Source organism: Eumetopias jubatus, unplaced genomic scaffold (assembly GCF_037043125.1).
Source record: "Eumetopias jubatus isolate StellerSeaLion01/CBP00866 unplaced genomic scaffold, mEumJub1_p1.0 scaffold_1, whole genome shotgun sequence".
Classification (NCBI taxonomy): domain Eukaryota; kingdom Metazoa; phylum Chordata; class Mammalia; order Carnivora; family Otariidae; genus Eumetopias; species Eumetopias jubatus.
Genome location: NW_028274807.1, coordinates 135,194,100 through 135,213,800, shown reverse-complemented (window position 1 = coordinate 135,213,800; position 19,701 = coordinate 135,194,100). Strand labels below are relative to the sequence as shown.

Here is a 19,701-nt window from a genome sequence, read left to right as displayed (position 1 = left end):
CACTATATAGTTTGTTTCCTATTTCTTTAAAATGTACCATGACGGTGGCATATATTGTTTTAACTATAAGGTACCTTTTGAGTCCTAAGGGTCCCAAAGAAAGTTCCCACTAAACATCAGAAGGGGGTTGAACTGGCATCAAAAAGTTGGGGATCGTTTTCCCGCCTCTTTCCAGGAGCAAGCAGATCTTCTGTTCCACGTTACGTACAAGTAAGAATGATTTCTTTGCAACAACTTTTAAGAACGTAGCTGTGTTAGAGCTATAATGCAGCCATAATATTAGGTTGGGAAGATCTAGCCCCTTGCCAGTAAGGAAATCATATATTTATTAGATGACTACACATGTTCATAAATTAATTTTCCTTTCCTGTCTAATCATCTGTCAGTCTCTAAAATGATCCATTAGTCCCTTTGGATGGAATTGGGGATTCCTTCCTCCCTCATCTCCGAATCTTCATTTCCTATTTTACCATTCTCTTGGTCTACTAACACGCTGACAAGTTGTTCTCTGCATTTCCCCCAGAGTTGACTCCATCATTGGCTTCCATTTGGTTTTCCTTTAGCTGTATCTGCAGCAAGGAAGGACAACTTTTTAGATCTTGCATCTTCTGGGCTTTGGAAGGGGTACGTAGGTTTCTCAAGTTCCTTAGGATGAAATACCCATAAAACAAACATTTTTTTCCTCGTGCTGAGGGTCTATTTTAGCATAATTTTTCTAAGTTATTATGAAAACATTCTTATCATCTTTTTTTTTTTTTTTTTTTTTTTTTTACCTTATTAAGACTACTAATATTCTCTCCTTCCATTAGTATAGCTTGGAGCTGATGGGGGCAGTTAGTTGAGTTTCCCAAACGGGGTTAAGTCTGAGAGTTGGACATAGAAAAAGCTCTGCCTTCCACAAAAGGGTTCTAATGTAATGAAAAGTAAGTTAATCAAATACCAGGATGGAGACTCCAGAATTCTTTTAAATTTAGTTTTTATTCCAGGCACTGAAGTTTTGCTTCTCTAATTTGATCCTCACAAAATAAAGAACAGCCTTTCCTACAGTAATTTTGCAAATGAAGACACTGAGGTTTGGAGAACAGTAGCTTGCTTAAAGTCACATAGTCCCTGAGTGGAAAGCCAAATTTTAAATTCAGAACCATGTAATCCAAACTTAGTTTCATTCCACTTACTTAAAGTAAAGCTTATGCCTAATGCTTAGCTTATAAACCTGGGACCGTGATCTTCTGGGTTATAGTAACATTTATACAAAGTTTTATGTACTTTTTTTTTTTTGCAATTACACACCTATTGTGAGGCATTGTTTCTTATGTTCTTCACTTGAAGATAGTGAAAATGAATGGATGTTTCCGAAAGGAACTTAAGGTCTATAGATTAAATTTATGTAAGATTGAAAAAAGAATTACAAGATTAACTTGGTGTCTGCTGAAAAGATTTCTTTTTAAAAGGCACGAGTAAATTATTTTATTTTGTTTTAAGCTTTCTAAGTGTGTGATGAGAAAGGACAGCCAGGAAAAATGAAGACACATAAAAAGCTGTGGATTTGAAGGGTTCCTGAAATAAAAGGAGTACTTATTTTTGAAGTGTTTGATGTTAAAATTTTGGGGAGTTTCATCAGTCACTTGCAGGACTTTCTAGGAAGGAGCAGGATCTTTTGATTTATTCTGTCAAAATCAAATAGGATATGAGAAACTGAAATTCCATTGCCCTGTGGTAAGAACATATTACCTGGCTTCAATGAAAAGTCTGAGAAGACCCTCAGTCATGGTTCCAACTTTGGTTTCAGGTAGAGCATTTGAGGAAACTGGGTATGCCAATCATACCAGAATAATATTGATTTAGTAAGAATTGATAAGGAAATATATAGAAAGGGTGATTTGGGTCTGTCCAATTTATGGTTTAACACCATTTTTGGGTCTTTCTTTACTCTCGGCTATCCAAAGAAATACCCAAAGAGGCCCAAAGAAAGATACATCACATTCTTGCTTCTTTAAAAAATCACTTAACATGCAGATTTTCAGAGTACTTTGGTCCTCATTTAGTCAAAGATTAGTTAAAAAAATAAATTTGCAAACTTAATTGTGTCTACCTGCTCATACACTGGCTCTTCTTTTCCTTGGCTGGGAGCCCTATGTTTATCCAGACTTAAAACATGATAAGACAGTATATGCATTTGTTAGTTTAATGTAACTCTGGCTGTTGTGTAAATCAGTCAAAAGATGTATAGTTCTAGGGGTGCCTGGGTGGCTCAGTCAGTTAAACATCCAACTTTTGATTTCAGTTCAGGTCATGATCTAAGGGTTGTGAGATGGAGCCCTGTGTCCGGCTCTGAGCTCCGTGCAGTCAGCTTGAGATTCTCTCCCTCACCCTCTACCCCTCCCCATACTCGCACTCTCTCTCAAATAAATAAATAAATAAATAAATAAATAAATAAATAAATCTCTCTTAAGGATGTATAATAGCTCTAATAATAGATATTTTAAATTTTCCTATGTAATACCCAATATTTGTGCACTCCATCCATTGGCACATCTCTTCCAAGTGGAGATTCAGAAATCCAGACGCTTTCATCTTGTGGTTTCAACATCTTTAGTGTGTGGCTTCCAATGTGGCTAAGCTTGTTTGCATCCAACAGGCAGAAGGGGAAAGAACCTGGAAAACTATGCTTGGGAAGTTTTAGTAAACTGAGGCTGGACATAATTACAGGTCACTTACATTCACACTCATTGTCTATCACTCCACCTCATAGCCACTTAGGTATAAGAGAAGTGTAATCTGCCGGTTTGCCAAGGAAGAAGAAATACGTTTCTTCTATGAGTACCTGACACTGTGCCCCAGAAAGCGGACAGTATATTAAAAAAAATATGTTTTTATGGTAAGGGTATAGGAGAAAGTAGGAAATCTATCAGAAAGGACTTTTTTTTTAAATTTTTAATCTTTTCTCCCCTTCTGGTTATATACATATTTTTTCATTTTCCTAAATATCTGCATTAAAGACAGAACTATTTGAAAAATTCTTGCTGTTGTATTGGAAGGATCATGAGTTTTGGAGACAGGAATATTTGGCTTTAAATGTTTCCTCTCTGGCTTGCTCCTTATGGACCTTGGGCAGGTCACTTAGACATTATGAAGTTCAGTTTCCTCATCTGTGACATGAATAAAATAAGATCTAATTTTGAGAGAAACTGTGAACTTTAGGTAAAATCTGTTCAGTAGTACATAGAATATATTCGTTGGCAAATACTTGGTAGTTACTATTATTATTATCAGGGCACTTTTTTAAAAGATTTTTACTTATTTGAGAGAGAGAGAGAGAACATGAGCGGGGGGAGGCAGAGAGAGTGAGAGAGAGAAAGAAGTAGACTCCCTGCTGAGCAGGAAGCCCAGACACCAGACACGGGGCTTGATCCCAGGACCTGGAGATCACAACCTGAGCCCAAGGCAGACGCTTAACTGACTGAGCCACCCAGGCACCACTAGCAGGGCACTTTTATGTTCTTTGTTCCTCACCTGAAAATCTGTGGGAAGGATTTGATTAGTTATATTCATGCCAAGCTGCTGTAACAAATAGAACTTAAACTAGAGAGACTTGAGAACATAGATGTTTATTTCTCTTTTACTAATCCTTCTGCACTGAGCATTTCTGGTTGTCAGGCACCTCTGTTCCCTGTTGTTTTGGTGATGTAGCAAGTTATGGCCACTGCAGACATGGAGGATGCTGAAGACCAGAGGGTAGCCAATTTAAAATACTAATCTATAGAGGAAAGCCTACATGTAATATTTCTATGAATAAGTAAGACTAGACCCTTATTTAATCTTTATCTAAAAATTTGCTTTCAAAGTAACAAATAAATCATTTTACTCAGGAACCTGATTATAACCATTTGCACCATTGCTCTATTTTAGGGATAGGAAAAATTTCAGGTGAAATGGTAAAATGGTTTAAGTTGGATACATGAATAAACCTAGGAGACTAGTAGGGAGTTTTGCCTTCACTTCGCTAACTCGTTGTTTGCAACACCAAACTACATCATCTCTCCCTAAGAGTGGCAATCACGATGAGGGTGTGAATGAAACAATCTTGATCAAATACAGAAATTTGAAGATGTGTTAGTAACTGAATATTTTATGTAACAGTAAGGAATGTGATCTCATTTTTTGCATAATAATATATAATCATTGTTCAACAAATAGATATTGAGCATCTACTATATACCTACTGATAGAAAAAAACAATCCCTGAAAATCGGAAAGGATTAATACTAGATGGTTTATTTATAGGTTATTTTACATCATCCCTTCTCTTTATTTAAACTTTTAAGATTTTCTACTCCAGGGGCACCTGGGTGGCTCAGTCGTTAAGCGTCTGCCTTTGGCTCAGGTCATGATCCCAGGACCCTGGGATCGAGCCCCACATCGGGCTCCCTGCTCCACGAGAAGCCTTCTTCTCCCTCTCCCACTCCCCCTGCTTGTGTTCCCTCTCTTGCTCTCTCTCTGTCAAATAAATAAATAAAATCTTTAAAAAAATAAAATAAAAAATAAAAGTTTTTCTACTCCAAGGGATTTGTTAAAAAAAGTGAAAGTATTTTAAAATAACTCATTGATGTTATTGAAAATATTAACTCATCTTTGTGCTTTTATGAATGATAGATTCAAAATGCAGGTCTGTTTCCAGATATCCACTTATAATATGGAAACATGTATTAGTAGAATTAGATAATAGTGCTCAGTTCAGCATGATAGTGTCAGATGACAAGGTTTGCATCTGGAAACACTTAAATTGGCAACTCCATGACCAAACATTCAGAAACTTCACGCAATCCAGACCGTCCCAAAATCCATTGTTCCAATCAATTGATTAAGCATTAAATTATCCTATCCTGTATTACAGTTACCAACAATATATATGTTGTAAAATCCAGTGGACACTTCCATGCTCTCCTTTTTTTGTTTTTTAATATTTCTTCATTTATTTATTTGAGAGGGAGAGAGAAAGAAAAAACAAGCAGGGCGAGGGACAGAGGGAGAGAATTTGAAGCGTACTCCCTATCCATCACCGGACTCGATCTTACAACCCCGGGATCACAACCTGGGCCGAAATCAAGAGTCAGATGCTTAACCGACTGAGCCACCCAGGCGCCCCTCCATGCTCTCCTTTTATCTGATATGGCAGCAGCAGTCAGTACTGATAACCATTCCCTTCCAGAAGCTGTTATCTCTCTGTTTCCCGTGATACCAGATTCTTCAGGGTTTTATCCTATTTTCATTGCTACCTCTTCTTCATCTCCTTTTCTTGATCTACTTCCCATAATGCCTATCTATATTTGGAATGCCCCACAGCATAAATACTTGTTGAATACATAAATATTTAAATGAACAGATAAACAAATAAGTAAATGTAATCTTCAACCTTAAGGAGTGACACTAATAGCCTTTCAGGAAATGGGAGCACAATGAGTAAAGGAGCCTATGGAACCCTTCCACTTGGAAGATAGCAGGACTTCCCATGCGAAGGTTAAAACACAGCTTTGGCTAAACAACCGCAAAGAACAGGGGCTCCACAATTCCTTATTGAAAGCTGAATTTTGGAACAATTTTTGCAAACTTCATGCTTGATTTTTCTCTCGGTTTCCATGCATCTTGAATCATTGACTCATTCTTGAAGTTCTTTTGTTGTTTTAATACATTAAATTAGCTCATTACAGCTGCATATGTGGTGGAAAATAGCATCTGTTTACACTGTAATAATGTAAAAATTACTAGTAACAGAATAAAGAGCAATTTGTAAAAGCTAATCATATTTGTGCACTTGTCTGCAAAAAGTAAATTGTTAATGTATGCCCAAGAGGGGAATCACTTGCTGGTTTAAGCACTGGAAGCAGTGATATTAACAAGCATCACTTAAAACAACTCCTGTATTTAAAATTGGATCCAAATATTCCAACCTGTCATGAAAATATAGATGCTTATTAATTTTGTCTTGACCCTGGTAAATTCAGACAGTTTGGGGGTTCAGATAATACTATAGAAAATCCAATGGTTAGAAATTTCTTAATATTTACAAAGTCAAAGTTTGAATGTCTTATTTAGAGAATACTTTTTTAACTTTTCTTAGTACTAATCACAAATACTATTAGGGAAAAAAAAAATGTCAGAAGCAGTCCTCTACATCCCCCAAAGCATTAAAATTAAAGGTCTGTTCAAAAATTGAAAATTAACATTTGAATATATTGAAAAAATGTAGATAAAGATCTTAAACTTAGTAATCTCATGAAGTTGTGGGCTTTTATTTCTTCACATGTGCAAGCCAGAAAGTACTTAAATTTTATAATTATTGACTTTTAAATGTTACATGTGTACAAATTTATAAAACATGACTTACAGAATAAACCCTTTCTCCTTTGGTCATAATAGATAGAGACAGATAGTGTTAGGTTTTTGGTTTGGTTTGGTTTTTCACCCACATTTATCAGGAGGAAAGAAAGAAATCTCGATAAAGTTAATCTTTAAATTCCCTTTTTCCAGATGCCAGGGTGAGACCTATTCAACTAAGATGGTCTTACTTCAGACATGTTAATAATATTCATTAAGCACAGTTCTCGCTTACATTTACTCAGCCCTTGATTAGTAGTCCCATCCTGCCTTGTTGCTTTTGACCTACCCTTTAATAAGATTTCTGTAAATGGCTAATTCTATCCACTACAATTTTAACTGAAAGAACAACTTACCGCCATGTCTGGAGGCCACTCATTTTAGCCTTCAACTGTTGGACTTTACCAATCCTCATTTCCTGCTCTAGTGATAGAACTTTTATCCTTATGAATCAAGCCTCTAGAGACCAAATGCTGAGATATGATATTCTATATAGCAGAGAGAAACGTGTCATTTATTTCTAGTTAACATGTTGGTGTGAAGATTAAAAAAGGAATGATTCACTCTGTGGCTGAAACTTGAAGATTTTAAGCACTTTAAGGAAAGACTTTTTTTGAAGCTAAGTGATGAAGTATACTTTAGCTCAATGAAGAATTTGGAAATATGTTATCCCATACACTATCAGCCAGAGTCTTCGTTCACTCATTCAAATGTTGCAGCTGATTAAGGATTGTGTTTCAGTGGTTAAACAGGAAAAAATCTTTTATTTGCCTTTCAAATGGCAATTCCCAGTGGCTTCAGTTACCATCTGTTTCTGATAACTCCCCAGTTTAGCTCCAGCCTAGATTTCATCTCTCAGCTCCAGACCACATAGCTAACTGCAGAACCCACACTTTACTTGGATGTTTTAAAGACTCGTGAACTCAACATATCCCAACCGGACTCTTGCTCTTTCCCCAAACATTTGGACCTCTTTCACCATCAACAGTTCTAGGGATGGAACCTCCAGTCATGTGTTTGCAAGAAGCAGAAATCCATGAGGCATATTTGAGACCACCTCTCAAAGTTCATCATCAATTTTTGACATTTTTAACTCACATATTAAGCAAATCTGTGCACACTTCTCTCTCTGTTTTTGCTTTCAGCATCTAATTCTTAGCAATGGCGATCTCTTCCTTGGGCCACTGCAGTAGAAATCTGCCCCTCTGCTCCTTTCCCACTCTGGCCCTCCTCCTCCTATCCAGTGTTCTTTGCCCCTGCCAGAGTGAGCTCACAGAAATGCAAAATGTTTGTGTTTTTTGCGTATCATAAAACTGTCAAGCAGCCTTTCTTTTGAACAAAGAGTAAAAAATATAATCTTTAACCAAGGCTACAAGGCTCTCTGTGCAAGAGCTGACTGGTGCCCAGTGATATTTCCTGATGCCTGAAGGCTTCACATTCGGGGATATAAGCAAACATCACATAGTTTTCCATACTATGTTTAGAACATCAGCATTGCTTTGTTGGAGCTGGTAAGGAAAGAGCTGAACTAGGTAGACCCTCAGAATGATGCTAATAATAGTATCTAAAGCATGGGCCTAACACAGACAATGAGTGAAATTATTTGAATTAATGGCCACAAAAATCAAGAATAATTTCTTATTCATGAGCTTAATATCTATGCACTATTTAGCCTTACTTATGTCCTTTGCAAGGTGAGCCACTATGAAGTTATGTAATAAGGTTCTCCATGTTCCAGTCTCTTTGGGACTGGCAACAAGACTGTGCGCGTGGTCTTTGGAGTGAGACAGATAGGTGCACACCCTGCATTGCCCTTACTATGTGGTTGAGTGGCCCTAACTTTCTGTCTCTCCATTCATAAAATGCTCATAGTGAGTGTATAATTCCCTCATAGGTCTTTGCAAGGAATGAGTGAGAATGTTCATATAAAGCCTTTAACAGACTACCTGGCACAGATGAGCATTCCATAAACGCCTCATACAAACATCCACTGTGTAGAGGAACAGCAGGATCAGGAGATGCATTCATGACACACTGAGCTCTTCCTCCAAGTATCATTCAGGAAAAAAAACCCTCTGACCAGAATTCTGCCAAGGACTACTGATTGCTCAAGGGGAACGCTGTGCTATTAACACCTCACCATTTGTGGAAGTTTTGTCTAAGCACTAAACTCATGGGATTAGAGTTGCTAACATAACTCATGCACCCCCTGGCCAATCAGGGAAAATAAATACTTTCTAGAAATTTTGGCATAACAAGGTATCGGGCATTTACGCATGCCCAGGTAACTCCGTCTTCTAGAGTCATTGCCACTATCTCTTCCTGGCTCACCCTTCCTCCAAAAGTTAATCCAAGGCCAAAGCCATTTCCTCCTGCAACTTTGGTTATATGAAATTAAAAACAACAACAACAAACAGTGTTTTCTGTCCACCAAATAGTTTCCTAAGTCCAAGAGACCATCATTTGGGAAGCTGGGTGATTTTGCTGGGTTTTGCCCACAAATTCTCTTACCTCAGACCTCTTTGGTCAAAGGAATGTCTTGAAGTGGAGTTCAGTTGGCATAACTTCTCTTACTTAAAAGTATTTTCTTCTCTCTTTTTTCTAAACCCACAATTTCCACAAAATAACAATTTATTCAGTTTTTTTTTCTATTTCCAGAATTCTTACCTAGGCACCAAATTGATTTAAACAGATGAACACTAACTTTCTTTTATTTTGACCAAAAAATGGCCATTTATTCTCATTATTGAGCCCCCGTTCCATCCCAAGAAACCTTAGGTACTTTGAGATAATTTATCTCATTGAATTGCATGAAGGCTTTGCCAATTTTTCTAATCATTGTTGTTTTTTTTCTTCCTGATTTTCTAGATATTCTTTATGTAATATGAAGTTTAACCTCTTTGCAGTAGGATTTACAAGTATTTTTCATATTTTTTCAAACCTTTTTACTTTGTCTTTGGTATTTCTTTTTATAGAGAAGATGTGTAAATGTAATTTATCAGTCTGACTTGTCTCTGCTCTATTCCCATTACTACGATAATGTCTGGCTACAGTTCTGTGAGTCCTTTGTGAATGAATGGACTGCAGCTGGAATACAGGTTGATTATGCCTATAAGGGTTTAAGTTCTTGAGGTTATTTGTCATCTCACTCTTCATCTTTTCCCAGTAGAGTCAAAGTACTTCAGAAAACTGTTTTGATGCTTAACACTGATAAAATATCTATCTCAAATATAAATAGTTATTTTGTGAACCCAATGAATCTTATTAACAATTGCATATCTTAGAGGTCATCTTTGGGACAAGTTCATTAAAGTTGTGATCAGAACAATTCTCAAATTTATGAATTAGAGATTAGAATTGCTACAAAATTATAGAGGGAAGCCCTTCCTTGGTTTGTGGAAAAGTAGGGAATTTGATAATTTTTCCCCATGGAAGGTGCTCTTTTTTCAGCAAATACAAGATGTATATTATTATGTGGGCTTTCAGGGAGGAACGTGGGTTAATGATGTCATAATTTCCCTGTATTGTTTTAGAGCATAAAATATTCCATTTTGAAAGCTTAAAAATAGTGTTAACAGAGAAATAGCATTCTCCAAGTACTGAAAATTCTTACATAAGAATTTAGTCTTTCAGAGAAATCTTAAATTGCGAGTCATCACTGGAATAGTTCATTTCCGAGATTAAAAAACTTGTTAGTTATTTATCAAAGTTTTTAAAAAGTGAAACAGTCTCCATATTATTCCTTTGCTACATTCCATGCAAAGAGAGCTCCTGTAAATAGCACAATTTGTGGTTGATGATAAGCTTTCTCCCTGAGAAAAAATAATAGTTTGTGTTTGTGCCAGATGCTTTTCCAGCATTAAGCGCCATAAAAATTCCCTAAAGTGTGTTCAACAGATAAGGCAGAGTGCCAAAGAATGGCAGAGAATTAAGTTGAACCCTGTTCACATACAAAATCCATTGAGACACCATATGCATATTTCCATTTTAAAATCAAAATGTGAAATTAATTCAACGTGCATTTAATAGGCACCTATTTAGAGATCCATACTAGGTTCTAGGGACAGAATGATGAGTAACACCAGGTCTTTCTCTCTCTGTTCAGAGATTCATTCCCTATTAGAAGAAACAGACACTTAACCCTTTTTATGGCAGTGACATAAGTGTTATAACGCAGACCTACCCTGGACTCCATGGAGCAGGTGAAACGTGATGAGTAGATTTCTGCCAAACAAGTAATGGTTCTCCAGACAGAGGGAAGCAGTCACGCAAAGGCCTGAAAATTATTTCTTCTTGTGGTATTATCCTTAAGAGAATAAAAGGGAAGGCTATGCCTCCTTGAGCTACACTGCAAACAGTTGTTCTCTATAGAGAGCAGACGTGGTGACCGTGAGGGTCAGGACTGTGGGGTTGTGCCAGGGGGCAGGTAGGTTGCCTGGAGGAGGAAGTTGGGGGTTATTTAGAGGAAGCATGCATACCCTGCCGGGAAATAAAGCCGTTTTTCTCTGTTACTGATACCAATACCTATGACAACTTGACCCTCCCATATAATTAGATTCAACATTTCTAAACCCCCCCTCATTTTAAGTGGTACCTGACAATCACACACTGAGCAGAGTGTTAAGCTATGGGCATTGTGAAAGGATACCGAACACCGATTGAGTAGTTAGACAAAGTGGTTTTCTGATTTCTCTTAGTTCCATACAAAACATGTTTGTGATTATATCACTAGAGTTAAAACTCATTAGAAGGATCGGGCTTACAAAAAGCTCCCATCAATATTGACCAAATTTAGGCAAAACCAGATGTTTCTTTTGGCTTCATCACATCATATACATTCCATACGTACATCATACATACATACATACATACATACATACCAGAGCCCATGGTGAGCCAGTGTCCCCCAGTCAGGACCCCACCACGAGAGGTCAGTGAGGCAGCTGTCTGGATTCCAAATACACAAAAACAGTGGTTTCACAGCAGGAACCAGGCAGGACCTCTCAGATTAGCTTCTCCCGCTCAAATAAGTCCTGTACATTAGCACTCACATTAAATACTTGAAAACATTAAATACTTATCGCTTAAAAGTCCTGAAGTTTGTAGATGCATTGAGAGACTTTGAAAAGATAAGTGAGTCCATCTAGATTACTTTTTTCACAACTACATAAGTACTTAGTGAAAAGGTATTTTCTTTTCTTGTAAAAAATCAAATAGTTACCTAATGTATCTGAGAAACTGTGACATGCCCCTTTTCTTTTTCTTTGTTTATTTAGAATTTCTTTCTTCCAGTGGATAGTGGTGGTGTATAAAAATCACTCTAATCTTGTGGCATTATCTCTTTTGTTCTATTTTTTTTCTATTCCTGTGACTCTTACTGTTCATTTCTGTATTGAAAAGTACGGAAGACAGGAACACATTTAAAGTAAGGCATCAATCACTTGAGCTCAGAGAACACTCTTAATTGAATCATGTTTTTCACCTTGGGACTCAGTGCAAGGGAATTTTCATTTTTATTCATAATGCAGTCATCTACTTAGATGTTAACTACACAATCAAGTGTTGAAATAAATTATTAAATATTCTTTATGGGACGTGTAATTAAGCGATAAAAATACCTATATTGCGTCATTTTCTCCATTATGTAAGAGAATTTGAAAGGTACATGTATCCACAGCAGTAAGGTAAGTGTAAAAACAATGAACTATTCTGTCTTTTAAGTTTCTTCTTCAAATATTTTGTTAAACGGAGTAACAGAGGAAGCACTCTCTTAGCTTACCAGAGTTGTCTTTTTTTGTCTGCTGGCTAGAAGTTTCCCTTGGTAAAAGAGCCCAAAGTACATAAGAAAAGAAGCTAGACATGACTAACACTAAGTCAGTTTGATGCATGTAAAATAGTGGACTAGGTACTTGTTATAGGAATGTTTTAAGTGTTGTGCACAGGGCTTGATTTTTATTTATTTTTTTCATAGAGCTGGGGATGTCCCTAAACCCCGGAAAAATAAATCATAGCAAAGCATTCAATATAAAGGTAAAATAATGGGGTCAGAAGGTCATGCTGCAACAATAATTAGCTTGAAAAGAAAAGGTAAAAACTGGAAAGAGAAAATTTCAAGGACTTGGGAAGCACTTCTATGGGGTTTTAGAATTGTTTGGAGGTTACTAAGGTTGATTTGCTCTTTTGCATCCATCCCTCTTTGATAGAAGTTCCCCAACTACCTGTGTATCAGTTATTTTTTTAATTTCTTGTTATGACTTGTTTTTAAGGAAAGAAGCTTTTGTTTTTTCTTGGGTGATACCCATTGTTCACATTTAGTAAATGTTAAATGATTAAATATTAATCTTAAAAAATCTAGACTTAAGGGGCGCCTGGGTGTTGCAGTTGGATATGTGACCGACTTTTGACTTCATCTCAGGTCAGATCTCAGGGTCCTGAGATTGAGCCCTGCATCCTCCTTGGGCTCCACACTCAGGAAGGGTCTACATGAGATTCTTTCCCTCTGCCTTTCCCCGCCCCTCTAAAATTAAACAAATAAATCTTTTTAAAAAATCTAAACTTTGGCTATTTATTAAAGAAGGGGCCATCTTTGAAGAAAATGTTCTAACACATTTAAGATGAGTGGTTCTGAAGCGTTAGTATGCATTATAAGCACCTGGAGAGGTTGTAAAGCCCACATTGCTAAGCCCCCCAGCTCCATTGTTTCTGATTTAGTAGTCTGGGATGGACGGTGAGAATTTGCATTTATAGCAAGATCCCAGCTGCTGCTGCTGATACTGGTCTGGGGACCACACTTTGAGAACTAATTCTTTATTTATATCAGTGTTAAATGAAGCTGAGATTTGATAATAAAAGAATTAAGATACATTAAGGATTGGTATATTATACAAAAGTGATATTCAAAGTATTTAATAAGCTGCTGACCAATTTATTTTTTTTAAAGATTTTATTTATTTATTTGAGAAAGAGAATGAGAGGGAGAGCATGAGAGGGGGGAGGGTCAGAGGGAGAAGCAGGCTGGGAGCCCGATGTGGGACTCGATCCCAGGACTCCAGGATCATGACCTGAGCCAAAGGCAGTCGCTTAACCAACTGAGCCACCCACGCACCCCAGCTGCTGATCAATTTAAAATGCACACTGGCCCTAACCTATAGGGCTGAGTCTGTAAACACTGCCTCAGTATTACATTTGAATGAATATATACAACATAAAAACAACTGTACATAGATAAATAAAAATGTTGAACTTCTCCCTGAAGTAATTTTTAGTAATTCCTAAAATGTAAATCTAAAGTAAGTGTTTTAGAGTTTAGGATATTATATCATGTTTTATCACTTTATTTTCCTCTTTATCTCTAAAACAATAATCTAAGCTAAAATTAAAAATATCAGATAATTTCTTAGAAAGAAAGAAAGAGGGAGAGAGAAAGGGAAGAAAGGAAGGAAGGAAGGAAGGAAGGAAGGAAGGAAGGAAGGAAGGAAGGAAGGAAGGAAGGAAAGGGAAGGAAGAAAAAATTCCTCTGGCTCAAGTATTATCTCTCCCCTCCTCAAAAAGGATTACAACTTCTCTAATAACTACTCTTTCTTTTTCTGATGTTACCTTTTAATATGATACCTTTCTTTTTCTGATGTTACCTTTTAATATGTTACCTTTCATTTAATTTTAATGCAATTTCATATGTGGCAAAATTACATTGATATCACAAACTAACAAAGACTACCATGTTCCTTTTGAAATGATATGTGTTCATGAAAACTAGCTGGTTATGGGAACTAGATGTGTGTGCTAACAATAAACTTAGTTTTTAAAAATCATATTAAGACACCTCATATTAAAGAGAGGTAGAGTAAAAATGTACAATGTATTGGTGCTAATGAGATAAAATGATAGATGAATATTAACATAAAATTATTCAGTGAGTTTCATAAGATAAAAGTGATTTATCAATTGGCCTCCCACTTCGATCAGTAAAATAAATGTGTATACGTGTGTTTCAAAGGAATGAGATTCCTCTCCCAATTTTGGCCATTTGACAATTATTTTTTTCTACTTTGGGACTTCAGTTGCATTTAAACTTGAAGCCATTTTGAAATACTGAAGATAAAATTTGAAGATGAGAAAGTCTGACTGGCTACTGATGACTGGGATGTGGTGATGACATTTAAAGTGGCGTCATTCTATTCTACAGGAATGCGTGTGCATATCTTTAATGTCAGCACTCGCCTCTGGGATGACACTTGTTAGATTTCATGCTGTCATGTGCTATTTCAAGGTCGGTAGTAGTGATGTTTATTATACAGTACCCTAATACTACACTCATTATTTAAAAAGAAGTTGTCAAAGCCCCATATCTATTGTTCTGCTCACTTCTGTGTATACTGTGATCATCTGATTCTGTTTCAGTTTTAAAATACAGAATGCTGAAATGTGCCGCAATGAAATAGTTCACTTATTTAACCTTGAAACCATTCTTGTGAAAAAATAATGTTTGCTTGTGTCTGATGGTTCCCAGGCTTCTGGGAGTGACTTGATTCAGAGAATGGCTAATAATAGAAACAACCCCAGAGGGAATGTGGGGTGGTAAGGTGCATCCAGCGCCTCTCTACCCAAAGGAAAAGCAGCTGAGTCCCAAAGAAATATCTCTGACCAACTACTGCTTTTTTAAAAAAAACTCCCAGTGACTCCAGCTTTGTCTATAGTTACAGAAATATTAGATGGGGCTGAATAATTTATTCAGTCCAGGAAGTGGCCAAAAGGGGTAAAGAGAGCTCGCTGGGTGTACTTCCTTTACACAAGGAACATACCTTTATACAACACACCTGTATCAAGATGGATCAGAAGTTATGGGGTCAACATGCATAGACTAGAAAAATTTATATCAGTATAATCCAAGAGCAGTACAATAAATTCTACAAACATTAAATAAAGGTCTATGACAAAGGAAATGTAAAATATCCAGAAAGGGTTATGTGTTTACATTCAGTTTCCAACCTGTATGTCCACCTCCTCCCCCAACACATATGCCCTTCATCATCATAATCACATTGGTCACCTCCAGGGCAGTCAACCCCTCTATACTTTATCTTTCCCCTAAATTTTACATGTCCTGATCTTTCCATAGCACTTTGGATCTTCATTTGTTTTTTTTGTTTGTTTTGTTTTTTGTTTTCAAATTTAGAAAAGGCTTAGTTACCTTTTTTTTTAAGTCAGATAATTTTTAATTGAAATAATTTTATCAAGATGCTTTGGGACTATTATTCAAGTATTCAAGTGAGTATGCATTTTTTATCATGTCTTTAATGGATCAGGTGTCTCACTTGGGAGCCCACCACCAACTATTGCTCACTCTGTCACCCCCTTCTCCTCACAACTCCCTGAGCCATTTCACTGGTTGAAAGCATTGGCTTAGCTGTACCTGTGCAGAGAACATTTTGGGGATATAAGTACTTTCTTCACGTGCAGGGGTTTTTTTGGAGTTAGTTTCCAAATATCCAAAATAGCGACATTCACCTGGTCCTATGGTGTGTTAAAACAAAGTCTTGTCTGATTTGAAATACTACTGAGGATGAAGACTTGCTAGGAATCTTAAAATGTATATTTTGGAGGTATAAGTGCAGATAGCATTGTTAAACTAAACCCTGTCTTTTAATGTGTATTATATATAAAACATTTACTTCTATGTCAAGGGTAGGAATGCTGACAGAGAGAAGAGAGGGACTTCGCTTTACAGGAAAGTACGTAGCCAGCTGCCTAGAAAAGATGACTGTCTATATTGTGGATTTAATTGACTATAGCATATTGCCCTCAAAAGATAGGGCCAAAGGACTTGATTTATTAAAAAGGAGAACTAAGCAGGAAAAAAGGGGATGCAACTCTGTCCATCAAAGTGGCATTCTTTATGTAGAATCAACCCAATCCAATTTATCACTGGTTTTTCAGTTAACTATAGCAAGTCTTAACTTCACGTTTTGGCTCACACTGTCTTTTGATGTTATGTGTTGTTGGAAAACTTGTAACTGATGCATGAATGTCCTCTCTGTTCAGACTGTTTCTAATATAATTTCCTTGTCCAGTGTTCTTTCAATAAGGGTACCTAGTCCTTTGAGAATACTTGTCAGAATGATGCAAATGAAGGTGTGGATTATTTATTTATCTATTTATAAAAAGATATTATACTGCAACCCTACCTACCCACCATTGCTATGACAAAGAGGACAGTGTGGTTATTATTTTTTCTGGCAAAATGGAGCCAGAACATGGAGTTTAAATAAGTCGTGGGAAGTGGTAGGTAGTCTAACCGATATAGTCCTCCACTGAGATTTCTTCTTTGTGAGACTTTTTAAGGGTTTTGAGCTGATCTAAGAATCTGATCTAAGAATCTCCCTGCCCACTCCCATCCCACCCCAAGCCACCAAGTCTTCTTTTCTTCCAGTGAACATTAATAAACACAGAATTCTTTAAAATGATTTTCTATCTCAATTAGTATGTCTCTAGTAAGAACAACAACAACAAAATTGTGTTAAGAAAATGTAAACTTGGAAAAATGTATATTACTGTTCAAATCTCAGAAGTCATGGATAAAAGAATAGTATTGGCCCCGTTAAGCAGTCAAAACACACTGGAGCCTCCTGACAATGGACTAGGGCATGAAAGACCCACGTGTTTAAGGAATGCCACTCCGTTGAATTTCTCAGGCTACCTCTGTAGGAAGTGAGGAGAAAGAAAGGATCAGGAAATTGCCCAACTTCTGTGTACTTCATCTGGACTTAGTGCATTTGCTTTTGAACTCTCGAGCTTCAATCTTAGTCTCCAGGGTGCCCACTTCCCTTGTTATATGTGAACTTTTCCTTGTAGACACCTGTCGGGGATCATATTAATAAGATATATTGTAGAAAGAGAAAACACATTTCCTGAGCCAAGAGAGTTACTCTTTTCTGGGGCCCTTGTTAATCTTTGGGAGCCCAGCATCTTCTGTGGCAGAACAAAAGCAATATGGGTATAGATTCTTTTTTTTTTTTTCCCCATTCCCCAGGAAAATGTTGTCAACGTGTTAGTGTTCAGCTACATTTCTCTTAAGAGAAATGATAGAATATTTCTTCCTTCGGTCCCAAGGTTTCAGAAGTTGATTCCCATTGCTTTCTAGCATCATTCTAAATAGAGCCCTACTGTTTGGCCACTGCCAGAATTAGCTTGAATGGTACCTATTATTGAAAGGAAGTCTGTATTTGCAGTAATACAGAGAATGCCAGTTTAGAAATGAGCCTGATTGCATGGTTCATTTTGTTCTCCTTTGTAGAGCCAGGCTGCGGCCCACTACAAAGGCACGAAACATGCCAAGAAGCTCAAAGCACTGGAAGCCATGAAAAATAAGCAGAAATCTGTAACTGCCAAGGACAGCGCAAAGACTACCTTCACCTCCATCACTACCAATACCATCAATACCAGCTCTGACAAAACAGGTTAAGCGATGATCTTTGTTGTTGTTGTCATCATCGTTGTTTGGGGGTCCCTTCCCTTGTCCAGCCCCATGTCTGTTTCCTTATGTTCCTGCGCATTGATTCATGCTCGATCCATCTCTCTGCGTAATGGTAATTGTTTCTCCTCATTTTTCCAATCCCCTTAAGCAACTGTTTAAGATAATCACTAGTTATATTGCAGATTTTACATTTGAAATGGTCCTGTGGCTGTTTTAGAGGAACACGAAAGCATAAAGGCACTTGAAGCCATGTTTTTGAGAAGTAAATCTTTTCAGTGGGTATCGTTTGTCTTGTATGCAGCACCTTAGCCTATAACCACATGGCAGATTTGACTGTGAGTACACGGCAGCGGATGCCAAATGAATCGAGAAGGCCCCGATAAGGGCTTTATTACTGACAGGACTTATTCTCATAAATCCCAAACCCTGCGTTGTTTTAAGTAGTGGCTGTGTGATTATGGGCTTGTTACGGCTGCGTAACCTTCCCTCTGCATACACAGGTAAGTGTTATCGATGCCAATTATTCTTTTAAACAGAGTCTTCACAGTGAAATAATGGCCTCTGAATGGCCTCTTGGGATAGCTCCTGCAAGCAACCAGTTTATTCATGGCAGGGGAAACCAGTGGGGTTTCCCGAAGCTGGCATTTTTAAATATAAGACCATTGGTCCTCAATATTTACATAAAAAGAGGTCCTGTGTGATTCATAGATGTATCTTTAATAAATCAATTTCTAGAACACCATGGCTGGTACATGTCGGTTGTTTTCTAATCCCTACAAATGACAATGGTCAGGAAGCATTTATATCATCATCAATAGTAATATCTTAAGTAGAAGAGAATCTTCCAGCCATAACTGATGAAAATGTAAAATGCTACAGTGAACAAATAGAACAGATTAAAGCAACTTTATTACACATGGTGGCATCGATTAGACACATATATGTTCCTCAGATGTTCTGGAGAGATGCTTGCTTCTATGTGAATCTGTAAGGAATAATGATATTCGCTCTGAGTTCCCATGACACATGTCATGTCCTTTACCGAAGTATATTATTGGTAGATGCATTATGCCCCACACTCCCTGAGATCCCCATGTCCCCTCTGAGGCTGAGTGCAACTGTCATCTTTGTACCCTGGTCTAGTATGGTGTAGGTACTGAGTAAAATATCTAGTAAATCGCTGTATTTTCTTTCACTTCTTTGGCTCTCTGATTCATCCAATTTTGTGTCACAACATACTACAGGGAAAAAAAAGTGCTTGTCGTGTTCAATTCTTTGGTATCCAGAGCAAGAACTGGATTATGCCATCTTATTAATTCAGATGTAAAACCTTATCAAGAAAGCATTAATTTTTTTCTCTATTAACTGAAAATTCACTGCCTTATTTTGGTGGCTGTAGGGGAATGAGCAGTAATGAAGCAGGTGAGTGTAATTTCTGCTCCTAGTTATCAGGGTACAAATTGGGATCCCTAAAGCCATATTTTCCATAAAGATTTTTTTTTTTTTTTGCAAAAAGATAGTAGGTAGGAAGAACAAAGAAATTAGTTTGATATAAAGAGATGGGGTTTGATGTAAAGTTTTTGCTTGTCCCCAGTCTTCTCTGTTCTTAGATATTCTTATCAATAGCTATTTGGGTTACCTCGAATCCTCTTAAAATGCAAAACAAAAAAAACAAAAAAAACAAACCCTGTTAAATTGAGGATTCTCATCATTTAAAAATATATTTGTACATGATGGGTAAAACTGCTAACTTCGGTTAGGAAAGGCTCCCATGTGTGTTGTCTCTGGGTTATTTTTATTAAGAATGATTTTGTAAAATTAGGGAAGTGTGATTTAATGCATCTGTATCATTT

General features: G+C 37.0%; 1 protein-coding gene across 1 annotated transcript in view; it reads left to right on the top strand.

The window, feature by feature from the left end:
• Nucleotides 1–19,701, top strand: part of ZNF385D (zinc finger protein 385D) — an 859,807-nt gene that overhangs the window by 766,292 nt on the left and 73,814 nt on the right. Inside the window, exon 5 of the mRNA XM_088021277.1 lies at nt 17,669–17,831. Coding sequence (XP_087877403.1) covers nt 17,669–17,831 — 163 coding nt within the window. The remainder of the gene's footprint in view (nt 1–17,668; nt 17,832–19,701) is intronic.